We start from the raw sequence: 23,488 nt of genomic DNA on the forward strand, positions 1-23,488 counted from the left end.
GGATATGACCAAAAAGTAACCTCAATGTAACACCATGCAAATTATTCCCTTTCACACAAAATCAATACTAATACAATTTTAATGTCTATTTTTCTTTTTCTCTCTCTTAAACTCATGAGGTTGAAAGTAATCATCAATAGAAATTAGGACACAAAATTTAAAACTAGAAAATAAAAATTGCAGTTTCACCTGAATTTTATAAAACAATATACTATATGGATTAGTGCTGAAGCTTGGCAGTCAAAATTGCTAGTGAGGGCATACAAAATGGCGTAGTTTTGTTTTAACGGCGCCATTTTACAGTTTTGAAGTGGTACAATTATTTCAATTTTGCCGCAGGAAGAAAATTATAAACAATGTAAAAATGTGTGTATTTGAGAAGTAGATTTGAAAGGCATGGGCAAAACCAAAATCTTGGTTACATCGCCCACTAGGAATCCATAATGAAGCAAGCCCTTGAGATTTGATATGAAGAAATAAGCATTCACGCATACAATTTAACATCATTACCCAAACCATCAAAGCCGAGTAAAGAAATACAGAAATAATCTGCACTATGAGATGAAGAGAATCTCATACAGTCTCCTAATACAAACAACCTCAGCAACACAAAAAGCTACCTGGACATTGGTGTCAACTGAATAAATCAAGAACCAACCTTCATTATATCCAACTTCACCACTTTCTCGGAAAACTCGAAAAAAATGCTATATTGCATACCTAAAAGCATGGAAGGAATAGAGCACCTTATCCTCCATAACAACCTAATCAAATAATATTATTAGTCCTGATAACCGGTAAAGTAACATAAGTCGATTTTGCAGGAATTGAAAGAAACTAAAAGTTGAAGACATTTCAGATCCGGTAACTCACAAAGTTACCTGATGCAGCTAATGGGAAGCTGAGTTCATTATAACTTTTCAAGATATCCTATTGCTGAGTTTTTCAATCATTTTACTCTTGAATCATTTCTCTTGCACCCCATTTCATCATCACTCGTTTTTGGAGTGACATTCTCATATTACCATGGTGTGAAGACAAAAAACCTCTTGACAATATATAGGACTTTGAAGAATGTAGGCTAATATCACCCCCCCCCCCCCCCTGTCAAACTTTGAACTGGCTAATATCAAATAGGAAAGTCTAGAATATTGTTACATTAGTACGTTCGACTTTGCTGTTATATCAAATAGAAAAGTCTAGATTTCCTGTATCAAGAAACCTGCAGAAAAACTACTTTATCATCTCCAGCAATAAACAAGCAACAAAAAGCAAGAAATACTTACCAAGATACCGTCTTGAAGAACTGTCAACACTGATTAAGCAGAAAAGCCCTGACTGAAAGAAACTTCTTTTGGTAGCCGATTATTAGAGCAAGTCCTCATGAGAGTATGAAGGGGTAGCCCATTCGGTTCCGTTCAGTTTCATTTACTTATTTCAGCATATCAAACTATATTGAAGAACTAATTTCTTATAAGCACATTTTTATTTTGAGTTAATTACAAATAAATCATGAATTTTGATGTTTTTTGTAACGACTTTTTAATTTTGGCAAAGAGAAACATGAGTTTTTCAGAAAATAAATAAATAAATAAATAAATAAATAAATAATAATAATAATAATAATAATAATAATAATAATAATAATAATAATAATAAATAATTGGCAATTCAGATTACATGAACTTCACCCCGTTATACTCTCAATCCCTCGTACACTCGTTCTGAGTGCCTTTACTCCTTATGTTTATACTTATTGTTCTCACTTGACCTCATCACGGCCTTTAAGACTCAACTATAGTCTATAATGTCATTAACTTACAAGAAATTATAGGATTAGTTGATTTGATATACATATATTTACTTAAATAATTAACACTAAACTCTACTTTACATATTTATAACTTAAATTTTAATTTTTCGTTAGGCAAAGGTAATTACATAATGACCTTGAGAAACATAGTGATAATATTCCGAAATGAAAATTTCTCATGACATATATATAATCAAATAAAAGAATTATCTCAACCAACTTAAATATTTTTATCATATATTGATTAGACAGATAATATAAACTTCAATTCATGCAAGTATTTATGTACATTGATACAATATATTCTTGCTATGTGGTTGAAACACTCTCGTAGAAACAAAATAACTTGCCATGTGTTGTTTAATAGAAAAATAGTATTACTAAAAAACACATGAGAGAGAGAGAGAGAGAGCGTTAAAGAAAAAGATACATATGCAGAATACACGCACCAAACATATCACATAAAAAAAAATGATATTATGAGAGAGGATGGTTTAAAACATGAAAGGATTATAGTTCGTCTACCCAATGCATTAAGAAATGATTTATCAGGGTGCTCAGTATATTCAGGTAAGGCTGCACACAAGAAAAGGCTTCTTTCGCAAGAAAATATTACATTTCTCCACCCAACTGCTGGAGTTTGTTCCTAATTTGGAGGCAATTTTAACTATGGCTATGCAAGTAGCGGTCGTTAGGAAAAAGTGCATGCAAATGTAGATCTAGGAGGAGTTGCACAATGTCTAGATGGGTCCATAGTGGCAACCAGGTTTTGCTGCAATATAAGGGATCCATTTTTCCTCACGCTAAGAAGCTCAAATCAATCTGAGCATTTTGTGACATAACTGTTTCAGCCCTTTGCATGGAAATGATTCATCAGTCAAAATTTGTATGAGACGAAGTTTCACTCAGGAATGTCGACTAGAATGGTTAGATGACCATAATGAAGTTTATTTGTAATACACAGCCAATATCATTGGGATGATGGGATCAAAGAGCAAAAGGGGCAACAATTCATTACAATGCTAGAATAGCAACCTAAATGAAGTTAAATTATATAATAGACAACGAAAAAGCATCCGGGTCAAAGTGTAACAGGAAAAAGATCGTTAAATTACTCGTTACCATTATAGAATAGCGTCCACATGGGGCAGCAATCAGCGAGGCAGATGAACAATTAACGGATCACCATCCAAGCACTCAGAGATCTTCGCCTAGCAAGTTGGACATATGTGACCAGGAGAATCTGGAGGACCTTCTGACTCACCCCACGTTTGAACTGAGTTCTGCACCATATGCTATAGTTAGCTGAAGTTTCAAAATACTAGTACCGAAACCAACTATACTACAAAATTTAATCTGACTCATATTCTGAAATCATTTTCATCTTAGAGCCAAGTTGCTAACGGTCTGTACTTCACTTACAAAATTATATGTGGAAACTTTTGAATCATAAACCCCAGCTCCTTTATATATACCTCAAGTTTCAATTGATTTCTGTAAACTGGTCCGTCTATTATAGTCAACAAAACTGGTTCTAGATGTTTTCTAACAAATAATCAAATTCATCCTGTATCATTGCATTAACTCATAGACCCCTGCTGACTGCAAACCAACAACTGTACTTCATCCACAGAGCCATACTCGAAGAGCTCCATATCTGCATATCATCATCACTTCCTTCACTATAGGATGTAGTCAAGTTTCTGGTTAACCTTACAAAACTCGAGTTATGCCTGGAAGAAAGCAAGGTAGATACTGATAAATATGAGAAAAATATCTTGCAGATATTTACCCAATAAAGTAAATATGCTACAGAGAGAAACTTTCATACTCTTCTCCAATTACTTTCAAGTAATTTACTGCTGCCTAGTCCATTAAGTCCTGATCACATCAGCAAACTTCCCATATTATTAGCTGCAGCCATACTGTACCCTCTGTGAAAAGGTATCAAAACCATATCAAGCAGCATATTCAGAGAAGCATTTGTGTTTTTTTAATGAGTTACTAATCTTCCATAATCATATTTAATTAACCATGACCACATCATATACAGTCCTTAGCATATGTTAAGGTTCTGAGATGCAATTGCAAATTAAGTGGTTTCCAAGAAAGAGAACTAAGTAAAACAAAATTCATTATACAATGTAACATTGATTGATAACAGAATCTAGTTCTGCACATTCAACCTTATACTGTAGTTTGGTGTGATATTCCTTTTTTTTCTTGTTGAGACAAAACAAGGGAAGAACCCAGAAAGTGTAACGGTGTATAATGCAATTTTATTAAGAGTCCATCAATTAACAAGAAAAAGAAACCATTAAGTATTTAATAATATCTAGGATAGCACGCAGGGGTATATTCTAAGTTAGGAGGAATGAGCTGAAACAGATTGATTAAGATCTGGATCTTTTAAGTTCCAGTACAGCAAAATTGGGAAAGGTTTGCTTGTCAATTAAGGGTCAGTCATAACTTAAGCATGTGTGCTGCAACTAAGAAATGTAAAGTAGGTGTAATGATTTCAAGTTAACCATTACTAAAATCTAAATCAAGAAACATATTTCACCAAAAAAACATCTGCTAAGATTACACACGAAACGTGTATAGAAAGACGCAAACTCATATAACCAGACACTAGAAATCAGTTAACTTTCACTATATCTGCACAGCTGTTATGAGCTGAAACATTTGATCATTCTCAGTGTGCTTACACAGTTTCCTTAGAAAATTTTATAATTGTAATGCTGGTGAGAACACTTACTTCTATCTAAGAAAAGGTATAATTCAGAAATTGGAAAAAGAACTACCTAAAATTTATCCAAGGTGTTAACTGTCACGGTTGACCAACATCCCCTCCTATCTTCTTTCCTTTGTTTCTCCTACTATATGTAAAAATATACTTGGGATCTTCAACACCGCTTCTCTGATTTGTATGGGCTTTTGTTGGACATGATTCTGTCACCATCTCGTTACCAAGGCCTGTTGCTCTAAGCATCCCAAGATCAGCAACTATTCTCTCGGCTGATTGAGCATCTGTAATCGTAATCGTCTTTAGAAGTTCCAAAGGGAGAGCAGCAGGATCCAGTTCATAGCAATTCTTAGGAGCATTTTCAGCTTCTAGACCATTCAGTAAGTGAAAAGGGACCTGATGAGAGAATCTAAACATCTCTTCCCTTGGAATGATCTGGATCCCTCTCTGGTCTGGAAGCTGGTTAAACACTGAAGTGAAGCCAGCCACTTTAATAAGAGGAGCAACTAAAACACCTGTATCTTCATTATAGTCTCGAAGTACCACTACCAGATTATATTTATGTATTGTTTCATCTGCTGTGTTCTCATCCCAATCAGCAGCCCAGTTCCTGTACAATGCCCAAACATCCCCCTTTGTTGGCAAAATATGGATCACTCCTCTTAATCCCTTTACCCACTTAACAGGATGAGAGAAAGAGTTTAATCTTTCACTGACTACATACTTACCAGCCCTAAAATTCCCAGTAGTCTTGGTGAAGCCAGAAGCTACCCAGTCAAGGGATCCAAATTCAGAACAGGATTTAGAATTCAACCAGCTGATTTGCATCTTGAATGGGCTCCTGGATATGACATGGTGAACCATAGCATAATAACGAGGCATGCCATCATCATCATCATATGCAGCCCATACCTGGTTATTACTGAATGAGTTCTCTATCCTGTCCTCGTCAAAATTGTGGAAATTCGCATCTGGAACACTCATTGACACAAAATCATCAGAATTTGCATCCGCAACAGTCTCTTTGAAAGTGGATGATTCCGAAGGCCCCAACTTCAGTTGATTTTTTGTCTGTGGATTATTTATGGAATTGTTGCTCAAAGCATGCACGATATTGCTCGTATCCTGTCCATTCAAAAGTGAAGCGGTCAGTTTTTGTTTCTCCCATTCATTTAGCTGGCGGCGGATCTCTGCCTTAGCCTTCCCTATGAGCATAGCACGTATGTTTCTCTGAGATAACTCCACACTTCTGGACTGCTCAGCCCCAAATTTCCCCTTCACATCTGCAGAAGCCTTCTTCATATATACCCCACTTCCTGCTGTCCCTTGGCTTCCTTCCTTGCTACCATCACACTTTTGGCCATCTAAACGTCTCCTTTTGACTGGCCTCTCTTTGTTTACTCCAGGAGAAGCAGTATAAGAAGCTGAAGCTGTTTCCACATTTTCTGGCACACTGCAGCTATAGTTCATAGGAGGGTCATTTTCCCTCCCCATGTTTATTGGCACTTCATGCCTTCTTTTCGCATACTTCTTAGATGCATGGGACAAAGGAGCATGAGAGGATCTTGAAGCTGATGGTGGTGCAGCAGTGGGCATTTCTTGTTGTTGTTGATTTGGGAAGGGGCGAGGGTGTGAACTGCGGTTATGTACTGGTGGATCAGATATAGCTTTCGCCAAAAAGGGCCGCTGACAGCGACGACAAAGAAGAGTTTGATTCAGATATATGTTCTTGTACTCATACTGTACATTGCACCTATTGCACAATGTCCAAAATGTGTCTGGTCTAAACGAGCAAGAGCTGGAGGTCATCTGGTTTCTGGAAGGAACATTTGAATTATGGAAGGGTGGGCTTGGAGTAGGAATATACTGAGCAGCAAAGGCTGGGAGTGGATTTTTTCGAAACTTGTGAATCTGACTATGATTCCCAGAGGGTGGGGCTGTATTTCTTGGAAGCAGAGGATCATATATGGTCTGGAACTGCATGGATGTTACTGGTGACTGCTGAAAATTTGATCTAGTAGCTGCCCGCTGTGGATCAGTAGCAGGAGTTGTATACTTTACATTTGATGTATTGAAGCTGGCAGTCTGATTTGAAGATCGTAGGTTCACTTTCAGGTCATATTCACTTCTCTTATCTTTATCTGACAATACACTCCATGCCTCAGACATTATTTGGAATGCTCCCTCAGCCCCAACAGACTTGTTTTTATCAGGATGAAGAAAGAGTGCCATTCTTTTGTATTGTTTCCTTAAAATCTCTTCATCACAAAATGGATCTAACCCAAAAATGCCATAATAGTCTGATACTCCATTTATTTTCTTCTCATGGGCTACATAGACATCAATGATCTCAAGGAACTGAGACAGACCATCAAGCTCAGGGAAGAGGCTTTGAGCCTTTAAACCGAACATTTTAGCTCCAGCAATATCTCTCTCTAGTAGCTTATTCTCTGCAATTCCTTTAGCCCTGACAGCTTCATCTTTATTGCACTCCATTTTCAGATATATGATATATCAGTCTTCAGCTCTGAAAACCTATAAATGAAAGATTTTTTAGAAACATCATTAGATGGAACAGCGTATTAACAAAATTAGACTATAACAGAATTTAGATGTTCATCACAAGTAATGCAGCAATTAGAAGAACTTTGTGCAGAATTGTGCGAACTGTGTGCAGAACTGTGCATAGCATATTGCACCCAGAACATGGAATGCACAGTGTTGAACAAGTAATATTTTTCTGGAGATTTATGAAGGGAAGCTATTGAATTAGCACAAAAAGAAACAATGAAAGGGGAAAAGAACGAAAATCAACAGAAAATACAGTTCACTGAAAAATGCAGCAGGTGCATCATTTGACATTGGTAGTTGAATGATAAATAGTCAAGAACTCAAATTTCCATTTCAAATATGTGGATTTTCTCTTGAAAGAAACTTCTTCTTCATGCTTGCATACTTCTAAGAGATCATAATAAAGACCAACAAGAATGTCAAGGAAATAGCAAACATATGAACTGCCACATATACCACTTGATATGAATGTCACAAGATATAGATGTCAAATTTTCATGTGCTAAAAAAAATATAAGAACGAATAAAAAGCCAATACAGTTAGTTAATGTGTCACGATATGGACTAAGCAGAGAAATAGAACTATAGGAACGTGACTACAATCTTTTTGAGAAATATCAGAATTGGACAGAAGAATATCAGCATGCATTCATTTCTGAAACCACAATCCCTGAAGAAAGCTAACTTTCCAACTTTAGAAGTCAGTAAAGTCTAGTTTTATACATATAAAAGAAAATGATAGGACCTATCAATAGATTAGTACTACGTACATAACTTGAACATGTGCATGCTTAGTAGGATAAAATGTCACAGAAACAAGCAGATGCATTCAGTATTACTCAAGGAATTCTTGTTAATTCCATAGGAATTAGAGAGGAATCGCAAATGTTAAAATAATTATTGAAAAAAAGCATGGATATTAGAGAGAATTAACGTACATATTTTGGATATAAGATTACCAAAATATTTATCTGCAAACACAGTAAGTGATTTCATTGAAGCTGTCAAAAACATAAACGAAAATAAGGTGCACAAAAGGTAAGTTGTCAATAATAAAATCCAAATGAGCACCGTAGATCTAGAAAACAAAGTCTTGTCTCCCATTGCATATTAGACACGCGCCTAAGCCGTGACATGCATTCTAAGTCAGGAAATAAAAGTGTAGTTGCAAATAAATGCTACTGTCACTTAAGGATGTATTTTTTATTGGTATTTGTAAAGTCAGAATTTAATGTATCCGACCATACACAAAACGACAAATAGAATAACGGTAATACCGAACTTTGTTAAATCTACGAAACCCATCTTGGCGTGAAAACCCCTTCTACAACATATGCACTTGAATCAAAAGTAAAAACGGCAGAAAATATCACCACCTTGTTTTAAGCAATTCTAACTAGTATTTATCAAATCATGCTATCCTTGATCTAATAATTATCTTGTTTTGGTTGAACTGGTATTAGTGAATTTTAATCTCCTCCAGAACTGACTATCCTTTACTTTGACCTCAATGATAAATTATTCACGGAAAAACTACAGAGCCAAAAGCAACTCCTTACTTCGAACAATGCAATATATATCTAGATCTCATCGCTGCTGCAGATCTACAAAACCTTAGGTGCATTTGCTCGAAAGGAATAGTCAACAACTCACAAGTCACAACCATATCAACCTTGTTATTAGCAGTCTGATTTTTAGCGAGTGTGCAAAAAAAACTTGAATCCCTTCATTGACATTCAAGCAAAAACATTAGAAGCTGTTCCCCTCATCACCAAAACCCAAAAGAGAAACACAAGAAGCAAACTCTCCAGATAAAAAACACTTCAAATTATCAGATGGTGCCGACTTCAATCACTTTTGAACCCAAAGAGACAAAGTAAGGCAAATAGGTTTATGCATATAAAATGGATTAGCTATGAAAAAGTCAGGCAGAAATACATACACATAAACCTTTACACGCACACAATTCAGAATTGGACATTACTATAATCAACTCGAAAATCATCAGCCATGATCAGAACATGCAAGCTCACCAACGCATTGATTTAAATAAAACCCATTTTTCCAAAATCATCAGCAACATGCAAATTGCCGTAAACTCAGAAAGCATGACCTTGTGTACAAATTACAACATGAAACAATCAAATAACCATCAATGCTGAAAAACAGAGAAATTATACACTGCATTACCTCCTCTCTACGTAAAGCAATTTTTTCGAGGGGCCGTTTGATGAAATTCTCCACTGAAAAGGAACTAAATAAAAGATTTTCAAAGAATTTGTAAAGCTAAAAAGAAAGAAAGAGAGCTAAATAGGTTTTCAAGGGTGTTTCAGTGCTCAGATCAACAGAGTATGCATTGAACAATGTTGAATTTCAGAATTAAGGAACACTGAAATAGGATAATCAAAACGCCTTGACAGAGAAATTGGAAAAGGAAATTAATATTTTGTTGATAAATTGTGCATTAAAAATAACTGGGAATTTCCTCTAATTAAGGTGGTGAACTGAAAGCCCACCTTTTTTAGAGGGGGAGAGTTTTGGAGGTGTCTGGGTTAAAACCCTAACCATGGTTAAAATTTAAGCCTAGAATGTTAACTGAATACGGTTCTTGTAATATAAATTTGCATTTATTAAATTTTAGCTAATTTTGATTGGATTGCGTTTTAAATTTTATGTTATGAATACTTAATTTTCTCAATTTTCAAATACATGTTTTACGATCAAGTACAAATTTTCTTGACAATGAAGCACAATTAAGTTGGTAAGACCCTTTCCCTTTAACTAATAGGTTGGAGATTCGAATCATCACAAGAGAAAGTGAAGAATCATTATTGATTACCTTTTAAAGAAAAAACAAAAAAAAGTACAAGTTTTCTTGTTGATAAATTCAACATGCATGCTCCTACTTTTACATAAATCAACTCGACATACAGTACTTGTATATTTTGCCATGCACATATTTTTATATAAAAATCGATTTCTTACCGATATATTCAACATGCATGTACCTACTTTTATATAAATCGATGCGGCATATCGGACCCGTATATTTCACCATGTACCTACTTTTATATAAATCGATGCGACATGCCATACCCGTTATTTCACCTAGTCTAGCTTCTGCATTCTACAATGAGAATATTCAAAATTCAACACATCTTCTAGTTTATTTGACTGAAGCAATTATTTGGAAGGAAAACTAATGCATATGAAAACCTCTTTTTGTTTTTCGGTAGGTCAGTTGAAATAATTTCTATAATAGTCTACAATTAAGTCGATTCACTATTTTATTTTGTGGACTGAATGGCATTGATGATACCCACATCTGCATAATCTATGAGTGCAAGCCTGCATTAATGAAATTTAGTTATATAGATTACACTGATTTTATGGTAGTAATATCTTTAGTTGAACGCACAAGATTCTCAAACTCTTGAGAAATCAACACAAGTGAAAACAACATTTACTTTGCTATTTTGGTGATGTTTTTTAATGCGCATGCGTCATGGCTGTTGTCATCGACCGTGGTGAGGGCATTTTGGTCATTTTGAAGCTTAGCAGCAGTGAGGTCAGCTTCGATCGGTGAAGCATATTCCTATCTTTGATGAGTTTGAATGCAGAAGGATATACATTGATGAGATAGAATGAGTTAAAGTGATGAACTGCACAAATATTTAAGAAAAAATGCAAGAAACAATATCTTGATGTAGATACATATTCACCCGTTTTTGATCCTGTTACAGCATTCTTCAAAAGAAGGGGAAAGAACTAGCCTTCTCTAACTCATCACTCAAGTGAAGTACACAATCTTCCACAAACAAAATTGCTAGAATTTTCATTTCTTGCATGAAGTATATTCAATGCATCTGCTCAGTAATACATATAAATTTCAAAGGAGATTTTTTTTTCATACATAGAGTTTTATTCAATCCAGCTGCAACGACTCACATTCAATACTTGATCCTCATTCGTATGGCATCATAACAAGTGGATATCATTTCAAAATCAAACGTAAAATGCAGCGATTTGAATAGATTTTGCAGTTGTTAGTCTCATAGTTGTCTGAAATGCCTAGAGACAACACCACATGCAGCTCAGAGAAGCAGCATAACTGGCGCATGTAGCACACTGTAAACGACACAAAACACTCGAACAAAGAACTCGGATGTTACAGCGTCTGCAACTGGTAAGTTATAGAATGTGCAATTGAATCAATTTGGTGAAAGTTTCTGAAGGCCTCCTCATAGAATATAACAAGATTCCGAAATCCTTAATGAGATTTATACTAAGCATTACCTCTAGGCTCCTTTAGGTTTGTAATCGTGATATTTGATATTATCAACAGAAAGTACATAAGCACAAAAATATAAACATTGTACACCAAAAACCAGAAAAAGAAAATGCATAGTATGAATAGATCCAACAATTTGCTTCGCTTAATGTTTGCGAGACAACAACCAACACAACACGCGGTAAACTTGTTCGCTTTTATTTTCGCTACACCGCAAGCGCACGGTGTAGTTGCAATAAGTGGAAGCAAGGCCGTATCCCACAAGGATTGGTGAATTCAAACTTCTAAATACTATTAATAAGTTGTTTTCAACCTATTTAGACAACCAAAGATGAAGAGATATTGAAAGCAAAAACAAAGCTAAATTAAAGCAAGCAAAGTAAATAACAATAACATAAACTTAGTTAATAAATTGGGGAATGACTTGAAGGAAAGTTATCATAGGGACTAGATTTCGATGGATTGTAATGAATTTTAATCTAAATCAATATTAATCTTGATATGACCTACTTATCTAGGGCGATCTCCCCACTAGTTTTAGTCCCCTCCCGGATGACTAAAACAGTAGATTACGAGTCATAATTGCCATCCCCGGTCAATTTCTAACATATAACTCCCAAAAGCACAAAAGATCAACAAGCCCTCACCCAACTCTCAACCTCCCGATTTATTGAGATGATATGTATCAAACTCCTAATCTATTGTAATTATCATCTCCCGATTCAAATCAAAAATTAGAAATGCACAAAAGGTGGCCAACCAATCATACAAGAGATAAATCTAGGGCATGAGAAGATAACAATAAGCACAATCAAGATATATATTAAACAAAGAAATCAATCCATTACAAATCCATCTAATCTAATCCCCAAGATAAGGGATTTTAGCCAAGCATATTCATAATAAAAATAAATTCCAAGTCATAAGAAAACATAAATAAAGATATAGAGAGATACAGATTCATAGACAAATCCTATAATCTTGATCTTCAATCATGTAATCTTGATGAGCTCCTTTCCAAGTCTTCATCTTCTTTCTTTGATTTTGGCGTTGTTTTTGTGTGTCGAAGAGAGAAAAATGGTAGAGAATGGAGGCTAGGGTTTTTGAGAGGTGAAGAATGATGGATGATATGAAAAGAGGGGGGAAAATGAGTATTTGGGGGCTGAAATCGCGTCTGGGCCCCACCAAAAGCATCAATTCCGTGTTTCTCCCGCGGTCACCACCCGTGACCGCGGGGCCCTGGGCTCCTTGCGCAGTCCGCTCGTTTTGCTCCGTTCTCCCTCGTCCCGACTCGGATTTGGTCGTCGTTTGCGCTCACGGATTTCTCTCGAGACGTACTTCAATCTCATGTCTTCGAAGTCCTTCAATTAATCCTTGATTTTTCCTGAAATCACTCCAAAACTACACCAAGGAATCAAATCTTCATAAAACTCAATATTAGGGTACAAACACGCATTGACAAGCAAAATATGAAGGGAAATGACAACAAATCATGTGGAATTGAGGTATGAAAATTATGTTTGTCAAAAATCCAAATCAAGATAACAACAAACCATAATTATAACTCTAATGAAGAAATTTAAACGAGACGAAGGTTTACGTGGTTCCACTCAAATGAACCTACATCCACGGGAAGTCGGCTGAGAATCTTCACGATCAATGACGATGAAAAAAGGTTACAAGATTGGGCAAGAAGAAGCTCTCTCTAACTTGAGATTTTAAGTTGATCTAACTCCTCCCTCTAATTAAACAGACTTCCAAGATCAGCTGCCAAGAGAAAGAAAACTGACTCTAAACGCACACAACAAACTTTAACAGCTTCATGCAGAATATGCTAAGCTATCCTCAAAGTCTTGTTATTTCATTCTAGTCTTCCATGCAAAGATGTATTTATGAATTCACACCTCTACACAGTCCTTTCAGTTACCATCCATGATAGACTATGACACATGCATACAAGTAGGTATCTAGAGTTCGACTTCTTGCTAGTTAAATTTTAGGTTACATGGATACAACAAAAGATGATCCAGAATTAGGATGCTAATGTGGGGAGATATGTCATTCATTCTATATGATTTAAGCAAGAAATATATGTAAATAAAAAGGGATAAAAAAATATATCATAAGAACATGGCTTCTTCGTTCTTGGTGATCCCTTTCAGCCAAACCACCAATGCCTCTGGCTAGTTCCTTAACCTATTTCTCTTTACAATTTTCAGCTCATCTAAACAAAACCATACACTTTATGGAGGTAGGATCCATTACCAATGCCTATGTATTAACCTAATGATACATTCGTCATTTCTGAAGATTCTGAGCATCAGAGGCCACGATTCACTTGTGTGCTTTTTATATATGCAAGTACAAAGAAAAAAACTTCTGATAGATCTAGTAGCACAGCTTTACTAATGTGCACTCTTTTATATTAGTTACACACCAGTTTTTCCTTTTCAACTAATGCAAAGTTGTTTACCACAAGTTCATATCAAATTTAGCTATTAAATTAAAGGGAGCATACAAGTACTAGGCAATTCCTCATTGAGTAGACGACCAGTAACATAAGGAATTCCTCACCAAATAGGCAGTAACATAACCTCCATATTTATTCCCCAATAATAGCCTAGTTAATTAGCCCTACGTGCTCAAAGTTCTCGTGCAGCAAAGTCTCAGCAGCCGCTCTCTCGAAAAAGCATTACTACCAACTCTGCATTGCTTCTGAAGGAAATCAATTGCAGGTTGAACTTTGATGAACCCAACATTCATAAAATTATGCGTTTATCTTTTTAATCCATTATTAACCAAAAATAGAAAGCTAATCAATTTAATTAAACTTATGGCACACATACACCAAGCAAATAAAAACAGTACAATTACTAATGAATCCAAACTACCTAACTCATACATGTTATCCTAGATGCGATACGAGGTATTTGATAAATTGACAATTTCAGGCTTAAAGCCGCATGATTATCAAAATTAAATTTCATTCCTCTTTTTGTATGTGTAAATGTTATGCCAAAGATGTAACAATTAATGCCGGATCCTTTACCACACATCAAGTGTTGAGAAACTCTCTGTTGGGCATGTTGTTTAATTACAATGATCACAACTTCAAACAAAATTGGCATGATCTAGTTTGCTTCAAGTTGGTTCACAACTTCTAAAACCTAGAGTGCATAAACTTATTGCAAATATCAATTCTACCGACCTCCAACATTATGCAGAAAGAAACAATCTCTAGTCACTCATTAGCAAATGAACTTGTCTGAATATAAATCTATAATAATACACTTGTGTTCCACCAATTAAAAAACGTGCAATGATTTTAAAGGCAATTCAATTTTCGACTACGCCACCTATATATAGTAACATAATATATGCAGGCCCTCAATTATGACAAACGAAAATCTCAAAGAAGTTCATAATCAGAAACCTCAGATCCACCCCCAATATGCATATCCAGCGAAAGAGCTAACACATTCCCCTAATATCATCTTTTCCAAGTACAAAATCAACCCACATTTAAACACAATCAACAATAAGAAAACAGAAGCAAGAATCTATGAAAGGAACCGACGAAATCAACCAAAATAAATAACTAATAGTAAATCCTAAGTTCGGAGAGAAAGGACTGAACAAGATCGTACCGTGCAGCAATCAAATCATCTCAAATTTCTTCTGCGCCATCTGATTTTCATCATACGAAATGGCCGCAATAGGATTGCATGTGCATGAATAATCACAGGTCGCAATACAAAATTTCAGGTGGAAAGTTTTGAGTCTCAATTTTTTCTTCCCTCTTCACAAATTGGTGCGATTTGGTAACTAAAATAAAAGGTTTACAAATATGCAAATTTAACCCCTATACTTGGGAAAATTCTACGTCAGGCCCTGAAATATCGAGAATATAATTTTTATCTCATTCCTGAGAACACGGGTTTACGAGACTTTATTTTTATGCGACTACTAATCTATACTAATATAAAAAGTGTATTGAGCATAAAATATAAATTATCTACTATATCTTTATTATATATTTTATTTTAAGAATAATTTTTTAAATAAAACTAGAATATTAATTCATTAGATATTGTACACTAAATCTATTTGATATATATCAAGGGCTTATAAATAAATATCTCTATCCAATAAAATATATAAAGAAGAATATATATATATATATATATATATATTAATTCATTAGGTATAGATTAAAAATCTATATATCTAATTTCTTCTTCTATATACTATTTAAAAGAATATATTAATTTGTATTTTAAAAAAAATAAATCTACACGAATATATCACTATAGTAGATTTATCTAAAAATAAGTACCTTATTTCATCTTCGGTAATGACATTAAAAAGTACATTTGCAGTTTCGCTTCACTTTTTTACTAAAAGAAGAAGAATTAGATCTCGAAAATACTATAACAATATATTAATTTATTAAATATACATTAAAAATCTATATGATTTTATTTTCTATCACTACATTAATTAAAAATCTATCTTCTCTTTTTAACGAAATTGAAAAACTATCTTCAATTTTATACTATAACCATCAAAATAATAATTATATCATCAAGGCGACACCCAAGCAATGCGAACTTCTGTCGATGAACAGTGAGGTCTAGGATTCTAACCCCACCACTCCTCCTCTCCCAAGCCAAAAGAAAAAAAAAATCAAAAGAATAGTTATTGTGAAATTTATCACAATTATTCAATTTTAACAATTGATTAATGTGAAGTTCATGAATTGTGTGCAAATGCATACACTTTCTACTAGTACATAGTGAATTATGCTAATTCAGCTTTTTTTTTTCTTTCTCAAAAGAAAATGAATAATAATTCTCATTTTTTCTTTGTGTATCTCTAATCCTCAGTTATCTAAATAAAAAGAAAGTGCATTATCAATTAAATTGCACTTCATTGCCAGCTATCATAATTAAATTGAGTATAACATATTTGATCGACTAATTAATATTTAAATTTACATATATTTTATATGTCAAAATTTTAAATTCTTTGAATCTCAATTTGATAAAAGTTTATTCAAATCATTATAGTGAAACTCAATTGCTAAATGAGTGAAACTTGAGTGTGGCATCATTCAACTTTTTAACTCATTAGCAAGCTCCTTAAATAAGAAAAGATAAAACTACCATGGTGTGCGTGTGTTGACCAAATAATAAGGGGTTAATGCCTAAAACCAAAGGTCTTGGGTTCGAGTCTCCTATAGCGCGGTCTTTAAATTTTTTTATTTAATACTGTTAATTTATAAAAAAAAAAAACTACCAAGTTGATATAATGTATACTTCCATAACTAGTAAGTATTTAAATTCTATAACAAACCTTATTTGTATAGAAAATGACGAAAGCAAGTAAAAATATTGTAATTTTTTTTTAATCACAAAAATATTGTAATTTCTTAGAATAAGTAACTAATTTATTTTTCGGTAAATAAAACTCGAGCTCAACTTAAAATAAGTCAAGTTTGAGCTAGCACTACTCGACTCGATTGCACACTCATCAACTACCTTCAAACCAAAAGTGAATATCTAGGTTCAAACTCTCCATCTCTCTATCTCTTTCTTTGGAGGTAACATTACGCAAATCTCGATCCTGTTTAAACGGAATTCACTGATGCTTTAACTTTCCTGCACATTTGTTCCGTGAGAATTTTTTTTTTTCTCAAACAATAAAAGATTACAGATGATTACAAAATACAAATTGCCTGTGAAAATGTTCATCATGAGACATTTTGGAGCATGATTGCAACACATATCTAGTCCATTAAATCAAACCTTGGGGCATACCAGCCTAACTCGTCGATGATCTGTTGCAGTCTTGCTTCCTGCCCTTTTGAGTCCCCTAAGGCCGTGGTGAAGGGGTACACGTACGTCACCTTGGTCGCCATAGCTCTATAAGAAACCACGTCTGCGTTTACCAGAAACTCCATTACATCCCGACCACCAAATCCTCCATCCACCTCAGCCTGCAGATACTGCCCTGCATTATTCCCACCACCCACCAATTCATCAACACATACTTCAGTTCTAACTAGAAAAAGCTGGTATTGGCCTCATTAGTTGGAGTCAAAACCCTCAATTGACATCATTCCCCTTGTTTAAATTTATGCACATACAAACACACAAATGCTATATATCTAGGATAAGTTACAAAGATCCTCAAATACGTGCATTAAGGTACAAAGGCTTCTTATTCCACATCAAAGATAACACTTTTTGTCAAGCTCAATTCTATAACTGGGTTATGCCAAAATTCCCCCACAAAGTTTATACTTGCCTTACCTAACTAAACAAGGTAACATAACAAGCGAGTAGTGAGTTACCGGTAGGTGTATCTTCAACAAGCTGGATCTTGGCATTCTTCTGAGTTTTTAGGATTGCATCTTGCAATTGCTGATGCCATACAACAGTCAGATCTCTAGTTCGGTTAAACCAACAGCAGACGTGATGTAAAAAAGGGAGCGACTGACCTGAATGGCAGCTCCACTCGAAGAATAGCCCTCTATCCTCCATGGAAATGAAAAACTTGATGACTTGGGATTGCTTGACACACACCCTGGATTTATTGAAGGGCAAGGTCTGATTTTTCTGCATCCAAGACACATATTACATGCCACATTTTTCTTCTTCGATCGAATGCTATTGCGATGAAGCAAACTTCAAACCCCAGTTTTATTATGAGATTCACAAAAGTCCACTAATTTTATATATGTATATGTTTATAGCAACAACCACCACCACAAACAACAGGAACCAAGTGCAATTCGGAAATTCTGCATAATTCCAACAAAAATAATGAAGTACTTCAAAAAGGGGCAACTTAATTAGTTACAAGTGAATTTGGGAATCCTCATCCTACTACAGCATACCATCATCATCAATTTCTTATGGAGGCAACCAAAGGTAATGTGCTAAGTCAAGCAGAAGAATTATGCATCAAAGTAATAAAAAAATTACTACCAAGATTTTAATTCAAAACTCAGAACTGAGAACCAAGATAAAGCACGTATAAAGTTAGGATTAAAGATCTAGACAGAGAGAGAGCAAAGGTACCCATTTTCCAATCCAGTAGGCAAATTCTGTGCCTGTGAAAAAGGTGTGGTTGTTGAAGAAGATTTGGAATCGAAAGAAGGGAATGGGATTGCTGAAGATGGGAGTGGAGCAACAAGGGCCACAGCAATTGCAAAGGAGATTAGGTTACTAGACCAATTAATTGTGGGTTTAGTAGAATATTTATCGATATTGTTGATGCAATCAACACTAAATTTACAAGACAATTTTGGGGTGGGTTTTGAAATGGGAAATACAGGGGAAATATGATGGAGAAGGTGACCCAATATCATCATCTCTCACTTGCCAAAAAATGATTAAACAAAGGGGACATCATCTCTGGTTGGTTTTTCGGTTGAGAGAGCAAGAGTCGTGTTGATTTTAAACAAAGTCGCTGTATATGAAATTGCGTTACTTATCAAAATAAAGGATACAAGTTTCTCCACAACAAACATACACTCACGAGGAGAAAAACAGAGCAATACAAAATAAATTTGTGAAATACTTCAAAAGCTTAGGACAACAAATCTCAATTACTAAAATGACTCGATGCATTTTGACTAAAGATCCAAAAATCTAGAGATATAATAATACAGTGAAGTGAAATCGAAAATGTATTTATTTTTTGTAAGTTATATTGTGTTTTGACATATAACTAGAAATTGAATAACTACTTATAAATGTGACTTCATGTGCCGTCTGTGGCAAACGTACTATATCATTTCATTTCATCTTGCCCAGAAAAACTTTCTTTATTTCCTGATACATTGAACTCTGATATACTTTTAATTAACTTTTGATTTGAGATAATATTAATATCTTTCATTGGAGTATTTATGTTATGTTGTTAGATATAATAGTAATTTTTTTTATCCAACACTTGGAGCTACGTCCCGTGCCTTAAAGAGTTGGTAGTAATAGTAAATTAATTCTCAATTAGAAGGAAATGCGATGAAAGCTAGTAGTTGTAAATGGGACATAAAAGAGAGTGGTAATTTAGCATTGTGCATGAATGAATTAGTAATATAAAAAAAAAGGTTGGAAAGAAGATAGAAAATGGTGATAAATACAGAGATGGGAGATGTAGAAAGAAGTCAGGCGTGTCGCGTGGTTAGAGAAGAACGCATATCGACGATGGTGGATTCGTCTGCTCCCAATTTGGTAGCCTCTCTGCTGGCTCTCAAGAACCTTGAGACGGCGCCTCTAACGTATCGATGAGCTTCCTTAACGCTCATCTTCTTCCCTATATCATCCGGGATGCTGCTCAAGAAGTGATCTCCGTTGAGAACAGCAGCCAGCTGCACTATCTCGCTCTGAAACTCCGACAATCCCCTCTTTTCATCCGTTCCACTGCTCTTCAAGGGACTCACATCAGGCAGAACCTCTGCAAATTGTTTAATGCCATCATAAGCTCATATAATATGCAATTAATGAGCATGAGTAGAGCGAGTTGCGATTACCGGGGCAATCAGTTCTTGGAGATGTTAGGTCGCTGAAAACTTGCTCAAAGGTGCCAGCCCAAGCGTCTCTATGAGTGAGGAAGTGGGAGGAGAGGTTGAAGATATTCCTTATGGTTGCTGGAATAGACGAGTGTTCAAACTCTGAATTTTTAGCCGGCCCTTTTGGCCTGCTTATCACTACATATCATACCAAAACCCAATCAAATTAATGTATACAGTTTTGCAAGGATTCATACAAGATATTCATACCAGTCCCTTTCTTGATCCAAGGAGACACCATGATTGTAGGCACGCGAACACCGAGCCTATCAAACTTGAAGAAAAAGGGGGCAGGCCCTGTGTTCCCATCTGGATTGGGGATATCGACATAGGGCGTCTGGACATGGTCGTAGAAACCGCCATGCTCATCGTAGGTGATCACAAACAGCGTCTGGTTCCACTGAGGGCTGCCCCTCAACGTCTCGTATATCTCCTTCACCAGCTTCTGCCCATTCGCGACATCGTGAGAGGGGTGGTCGTCGTTGGCCGGGAACCCTATGATGTCGAAGTATCTAGGCTCAATCACGCACAAATTGGGCAATTTCCCAGCCCTGGCGTCCCTCTTGAACCGCAGATCGAAGTCGTGAAACTTGGACACGTACTTGAGCTTCCTCAAATTCCGATAGAACAATGTCGTCGGAATGTTCTGGAAATAGATGCCGAAATCGAAGCGGTCCTCCCGCAGCGACTCGAAAATGGTCTGCTGCGGATACCCGCTGGCGAGCTGGCGCTTGACGTGGCTGGTGGAGCCGTGTGAGGTGGCGGAGTAGGCGAAGAGCCGGTTCGGCTGGGTCGGGCCGGGGATCGACGAGAACCACCGGTCGAATACCGCGAATTCTTTAACCAATTCCGCGTAAATCGGAACGTTTTCCGGGCGGAAGCCTTTCATGACGGTGTGAGAGAGGTTTTGGGCTATGGTGGAAGCTTGCTCGGCGAAGCCGGACATGGAAGGGACGGAGGCGGATCCGAATACCTGCTTGGCGACGTCTTCGAAGGAGTGGCCCGGGTCCGGATCCACGAACTCGGCGTCGTCGGAGAAGCAGATTATGTCGGTGGAATTGGTTGAGACGGCGTTGCATTCACGCCCGGTGACGCCGTTGATTGAGGGGTTGATGGATTGCTTCATCCATCCCAGCATGTGATCGAATGACCGATTCTCCAACACCAAAACCACCACAGTTTTGATTGGCTGCTGCTGCTGCTCTAGGGATTGCTGGAAAATGGAGGAGAGTATGAGGAAATTCAGGAAAACGCCTCTCATTTCCTTCCCCTTTTTCTCGATTTTGAGGAGAAGTGGGATTTATTTAATTTGTCTCTGCAGAAAACGTTAATGGCGGTGGTGGAAGAAGAATCAAGTATCAAGAAATGGAGAAATCAATAATTAATACAAATGAATCTTGTTTGTGTGAGAGACTGAGTGAGTGAGTGAGTTCACACTTGACAGGTTACAGTTAAGAGAAGAGATTACGGCAATCTTGATAGGTATAGAGAGTGAAGTGGAATCACGTGAATATCTGCTAGATTCCAAATTCGATCTTACAAAAACGTAAATATATAAATGTATGTAGCGAATGAGTAGGAATGTGGATGAAGATTTCTGTGTGCGTGCATTATAAAATGAAATCTAAATATTCCAAAACTAAGGGATTGGGAAGGAAATATAGGAATTTTTTTTTTTGAGGGAGCAAAGAAATATAGGAATTAATGAGTGGATGAATGGGGCGAAACCAAACGTGTCCGTTACTGTAAACAGTGTTGACGGTTTTGTGTGACTGTCATTATGCATAACGAGTAACGACATATACGTACGTGACCGTTTGTTGTTTCCATGCACTTTATTCCAGATTTTTTCTTTTAATTAATTAATTGGAAATCATTTATTTTACATATAATTGCTCTCAAACTGAATATGCGAACCTGCAATTTTATTCGTTTTCTAATTGTACTTTGTTAATTTTTTATGGTACTAATTAGGATACCACGGTTTAATTTTGGTAATGTGACATGATTCTTTTGGTAGTTCACATCCCAGGCAATATACGTTAATTGGTTTTGATTGCTTAGATTGTTCAATACTCCCTCCGTCCCATTATTTATGGCACACTTTCCTTTTTGGGCTGTCCCAACCTATATGGCGCGTTTCTATTTTGGGAAATAATAAGGGCTCACTTAGGCCTTAATTTAATCACTAATTACCTGCCTAAAAAAATTCTCCAAACCCTAATTAAATCTCCTACTTCCTCTCTCTCTCTCTCTCACACCCCTACCAGCCGCCTCTCTTCCTTCAAAATTCTCGTCCACCACCGCCTCTCTTCCAGCACCACCGCCCCTGCACCACCCACACCGGCGACTGCTCGACGCCGGCGAGGGCACGGCGACAGAGCTGCCTCCCTTCTCTCTTCAAAATTATCGCCCACCATCGCCCGTCGAGCTGCCTCCTCCACCGCCCACCACCGCCCGTCGAGCTCCATTTTTTTCTCTCTCTGGTGCTTCCACCGCGCCTCTTCGACCACCCCCACCGCCGAAGCCGCCATCCCCTCACGCCGCCTCTCTCTCTCCTCCACAGCCGCTCTGCCCCTCTCCCTCTCCTCCACCGCCGCTCCGCCGCCTCTCTCTCTTCTCCACAGCCGCTCCGTCCCTCTCCCTCCCCTCCACCGCCGCTCCACCGCACCTCTCCCTCTCCTCCACCGCCCCTCTCTCTTCTCCACCGCTCTGCCCATTTCCCTCTCTTCAATAACTAGGTTTTGGGATTTTGAAATTTCTGAAATTGTTCGATCTGCTTGCTCTCTCTCTCACACACACACAAACACGCACATGAAATTGTTCTACCTTTCGTACAGTTCGTGGCCATGGGAGGGCAAATTTTTGAAATTGTTCTAGCTTTTGTACAGTTCGTAGCCATGGGAGAACAATTCCTAGAGTTAAATTTTATTTTCAGTAGTTTTTTTTCTTGTTTTCTTTTGAACTTGGAGTTTTGAGATTTGATTTTTGAAATTTTGTGGATTTAGGGATTTTGAAATTTGGATCTTTTGGGGCAATCACCGGCGCCGGATTTGGGGAAGATGCCGTCGCCGGAAAAGGGAAGTCAGCTATGCATCACAGTTGGTTGAATTTAGGCTGAGGAGATGGAGATGATTATTTAATTAACAATAACTCTAAACATTTAATTCCCTAAATTCTACTATTCTTAATCTCCGTGCCCAAAAGTTTTGTCCCATAAATAATGGGACGGAGGGAGTATAATTTATGCTGCTAAAACGCATGAATATAAATCGTGTTATATGTACATACTGAGAAATTGTAAATTTAATGAAATGTTACTTTAAATGCTCAGTGCGGGTGTATTTATGACCATTTGATATGTGTTAATAGGCAAAAATGTCATATTTCTTATGTTATATATGAAAAAATGCCTAAGTTTAATTATAAATAGGAGAAGTAACAAATAATCCTCCTATCATATAACTCCCTAACACGTTTACCTCT

At 36.5% G+C, this 23,488-nt stretch overlaps 3 protein-coding genes and 1 long non-coding RNA gene across 7 annotated transcripts; all 4 read right to left on the bottom strand.

Moving 5' to 3' along the window:
- Nucleotides 1-444: 444 nt before the first annotated feature.
- LOC131020170 (uncharacterized) lies at nt 445-9,643 on the bottom strand. Of its 4 annotated transcripts, XM_057948859.1 has the most exons (6): nt 9,321-9,643; nt 4,618-7,094; nt 3,645-3,747; nt 3,289-3,546; nt 882-3,096; nt 445-764 (listed from the first exon to the last, which is right to left on the bottom strand). In XM_057948859.1, the coding sequence occupies exon 2, from the start codon at nt 7,053-7,055 to the stop codon at nt 4,644-4,646; it is 2,412 nt and encodes an 803-aa protein (XP_057804842.1). In that variant the 5' UTR covers nt 7,056-7,094; nt 9,321-9,643; the 3' UTR covers nt 445-764; nt 882-3,096; nt 3,289-3,546; nt 3,645-3,747; nt 4,618-4,643. The 4 variants fall into 4 exon arrangements, with proteins under 4 accessions (XP_057804842.1, XP_057804843.1, XP_057804840.1 ...); XM_057948860.1 differs by having other exon boundaries at nt 445-3,096; nt 3,455-3,546; XM_057948857.1 differs by having other exon boundaries at nt 445-3,096.
- A 2,574-nt stretch (nt 9,644-12,217) lies between these two features.
- On the bottom strand, nt 12,218-15,320 carry LOC131020172 (uncharacterized). The gene is made up of 2 exons (XR_009100631.1): nt 15,069-15,320; nt 12,218-12,822 (listed from the first exon to the last, which is right to left on the bottom strand). It is a non-coding gene; the product is annotated as an uncharacterized LOC131020172 (long non-coding RNA).
- A 1,727-nt stretch (nt 15,321-17,047) lies between these two features.
- LOC131020174 (thylakoid lumenal 17.9 kDa protein, chloroplastic) lies at nt 17,048-19,143 on the bottom strand. Its single transcript, XM_057948862.1, has 4 exons — nt 18,507-19,143; nt 17,924-18,041; nt 17,777-17,846; nt 17,048-17,433 (listed from the first exon to the last, which is right to left on the bottom strand). Exons 1-4 carry the CDS (start codon nt 18,797-18,799, stop codon nt 17,210-17,212), a joined length of 705 nt encoding a protein of 234 aa, XP_057804845.1. The 5' UTR covers nt 18,800-19,143; the 3' UTR covers nt 17,048-17,209.
- Nucleotides 19,144-19,489: 346 nt separating this feature from the next.
- On the bottom strand, nt 19,490-21,648 carry LOC131020173 (non-specific phospholipase C6). Its single transcript, XM_057948861.1, has 3 exons — nt 20,213-21,648; nt 19,964-20,140; nt 19,490-19,887 (listed from the first exon to the last, which is right to left on the bottom strand). Exons 1-3 carry the CDS (start codon nt 21,261-21,263, stop codon nt 19,598-19,600), a joined length of 1,518 nt encoding a protein of 505 aa, XP_057804844.1. The 5' UTR covers nt 21,264-21,648; the 3' UTR covers nt 19,490-19,597.
- Between the last annotated feature and the right edge of the window lie 1,840 nt (nt 21,649-23,488).

Source organism: Salvia miltiorrhiza, chromosome 4 (assembly GCF_028751815.1).
Source record: "Salvia miltiorrhiza cultivar Shanhuang (shh) chromosome 4, IMPLAD_Smil_shh, whole genome shotgun sequence".
In the NCBI taxonomy this organism is placed as follows: Eukaryota; Viridiplantae; Streptophyta; class Magnoliopsida; order Lamiales; family Lamiaceae; genus Salvia; species Salvia miltiorrhiza.

Bases quoted from the DNA above. Each gene is read 5' to 3' on its own strand.
- LOC131020170 (XM_057948860.1), bottom strand. From the start codon at position 7,055: ATGGAGTGCAATAAAGATGAAGCTGTCAGGGCTAAAGGAATTGCAGAG.
- LOC131020174 (XM_057948862.1), bottom strand. From the start codon at position 18,799: ATGATGATATTGGGTCACCTTCTCCATCATATTTCCCCTGTATTTCCC. The intron at 18,042-18,506 runs GTACCTTTGCTC...TCTTGGATGCAG, and splicing joins CCTACTGGATTGGAAAATGG to AAAAATCAGACCTTGCCCTT. The intron at 17,434-17,776 runs GTAACTCACTAC...GGAATAATGCAG, and splicing joins TGTTGAAGATACACCTACCG to GGCAGTATCTGCAGGCTGAG.
- LOC131020173 (XM_057948861.1), bottom strand. From the start codon at position 21,263: ATGAGAGGCGTTTTCCTGAATTTCCTCATACTCTCCTCCATTTTCCAG. The intron at 20,141-20,212 runs GTATGAATATCT...TATGATATGTAG, and splicing joins TTGGATCAAGAAAGGGACTG to TGATAAGCAGGCCAAAAGGG. The intron at 19,888-19,963 runs GTAATCGCAACT...AACAATTTGCAG, and splicing joins TCCAAGAACTGATTGCCCCG to AGGTTCTGCCTGATGTGAGT.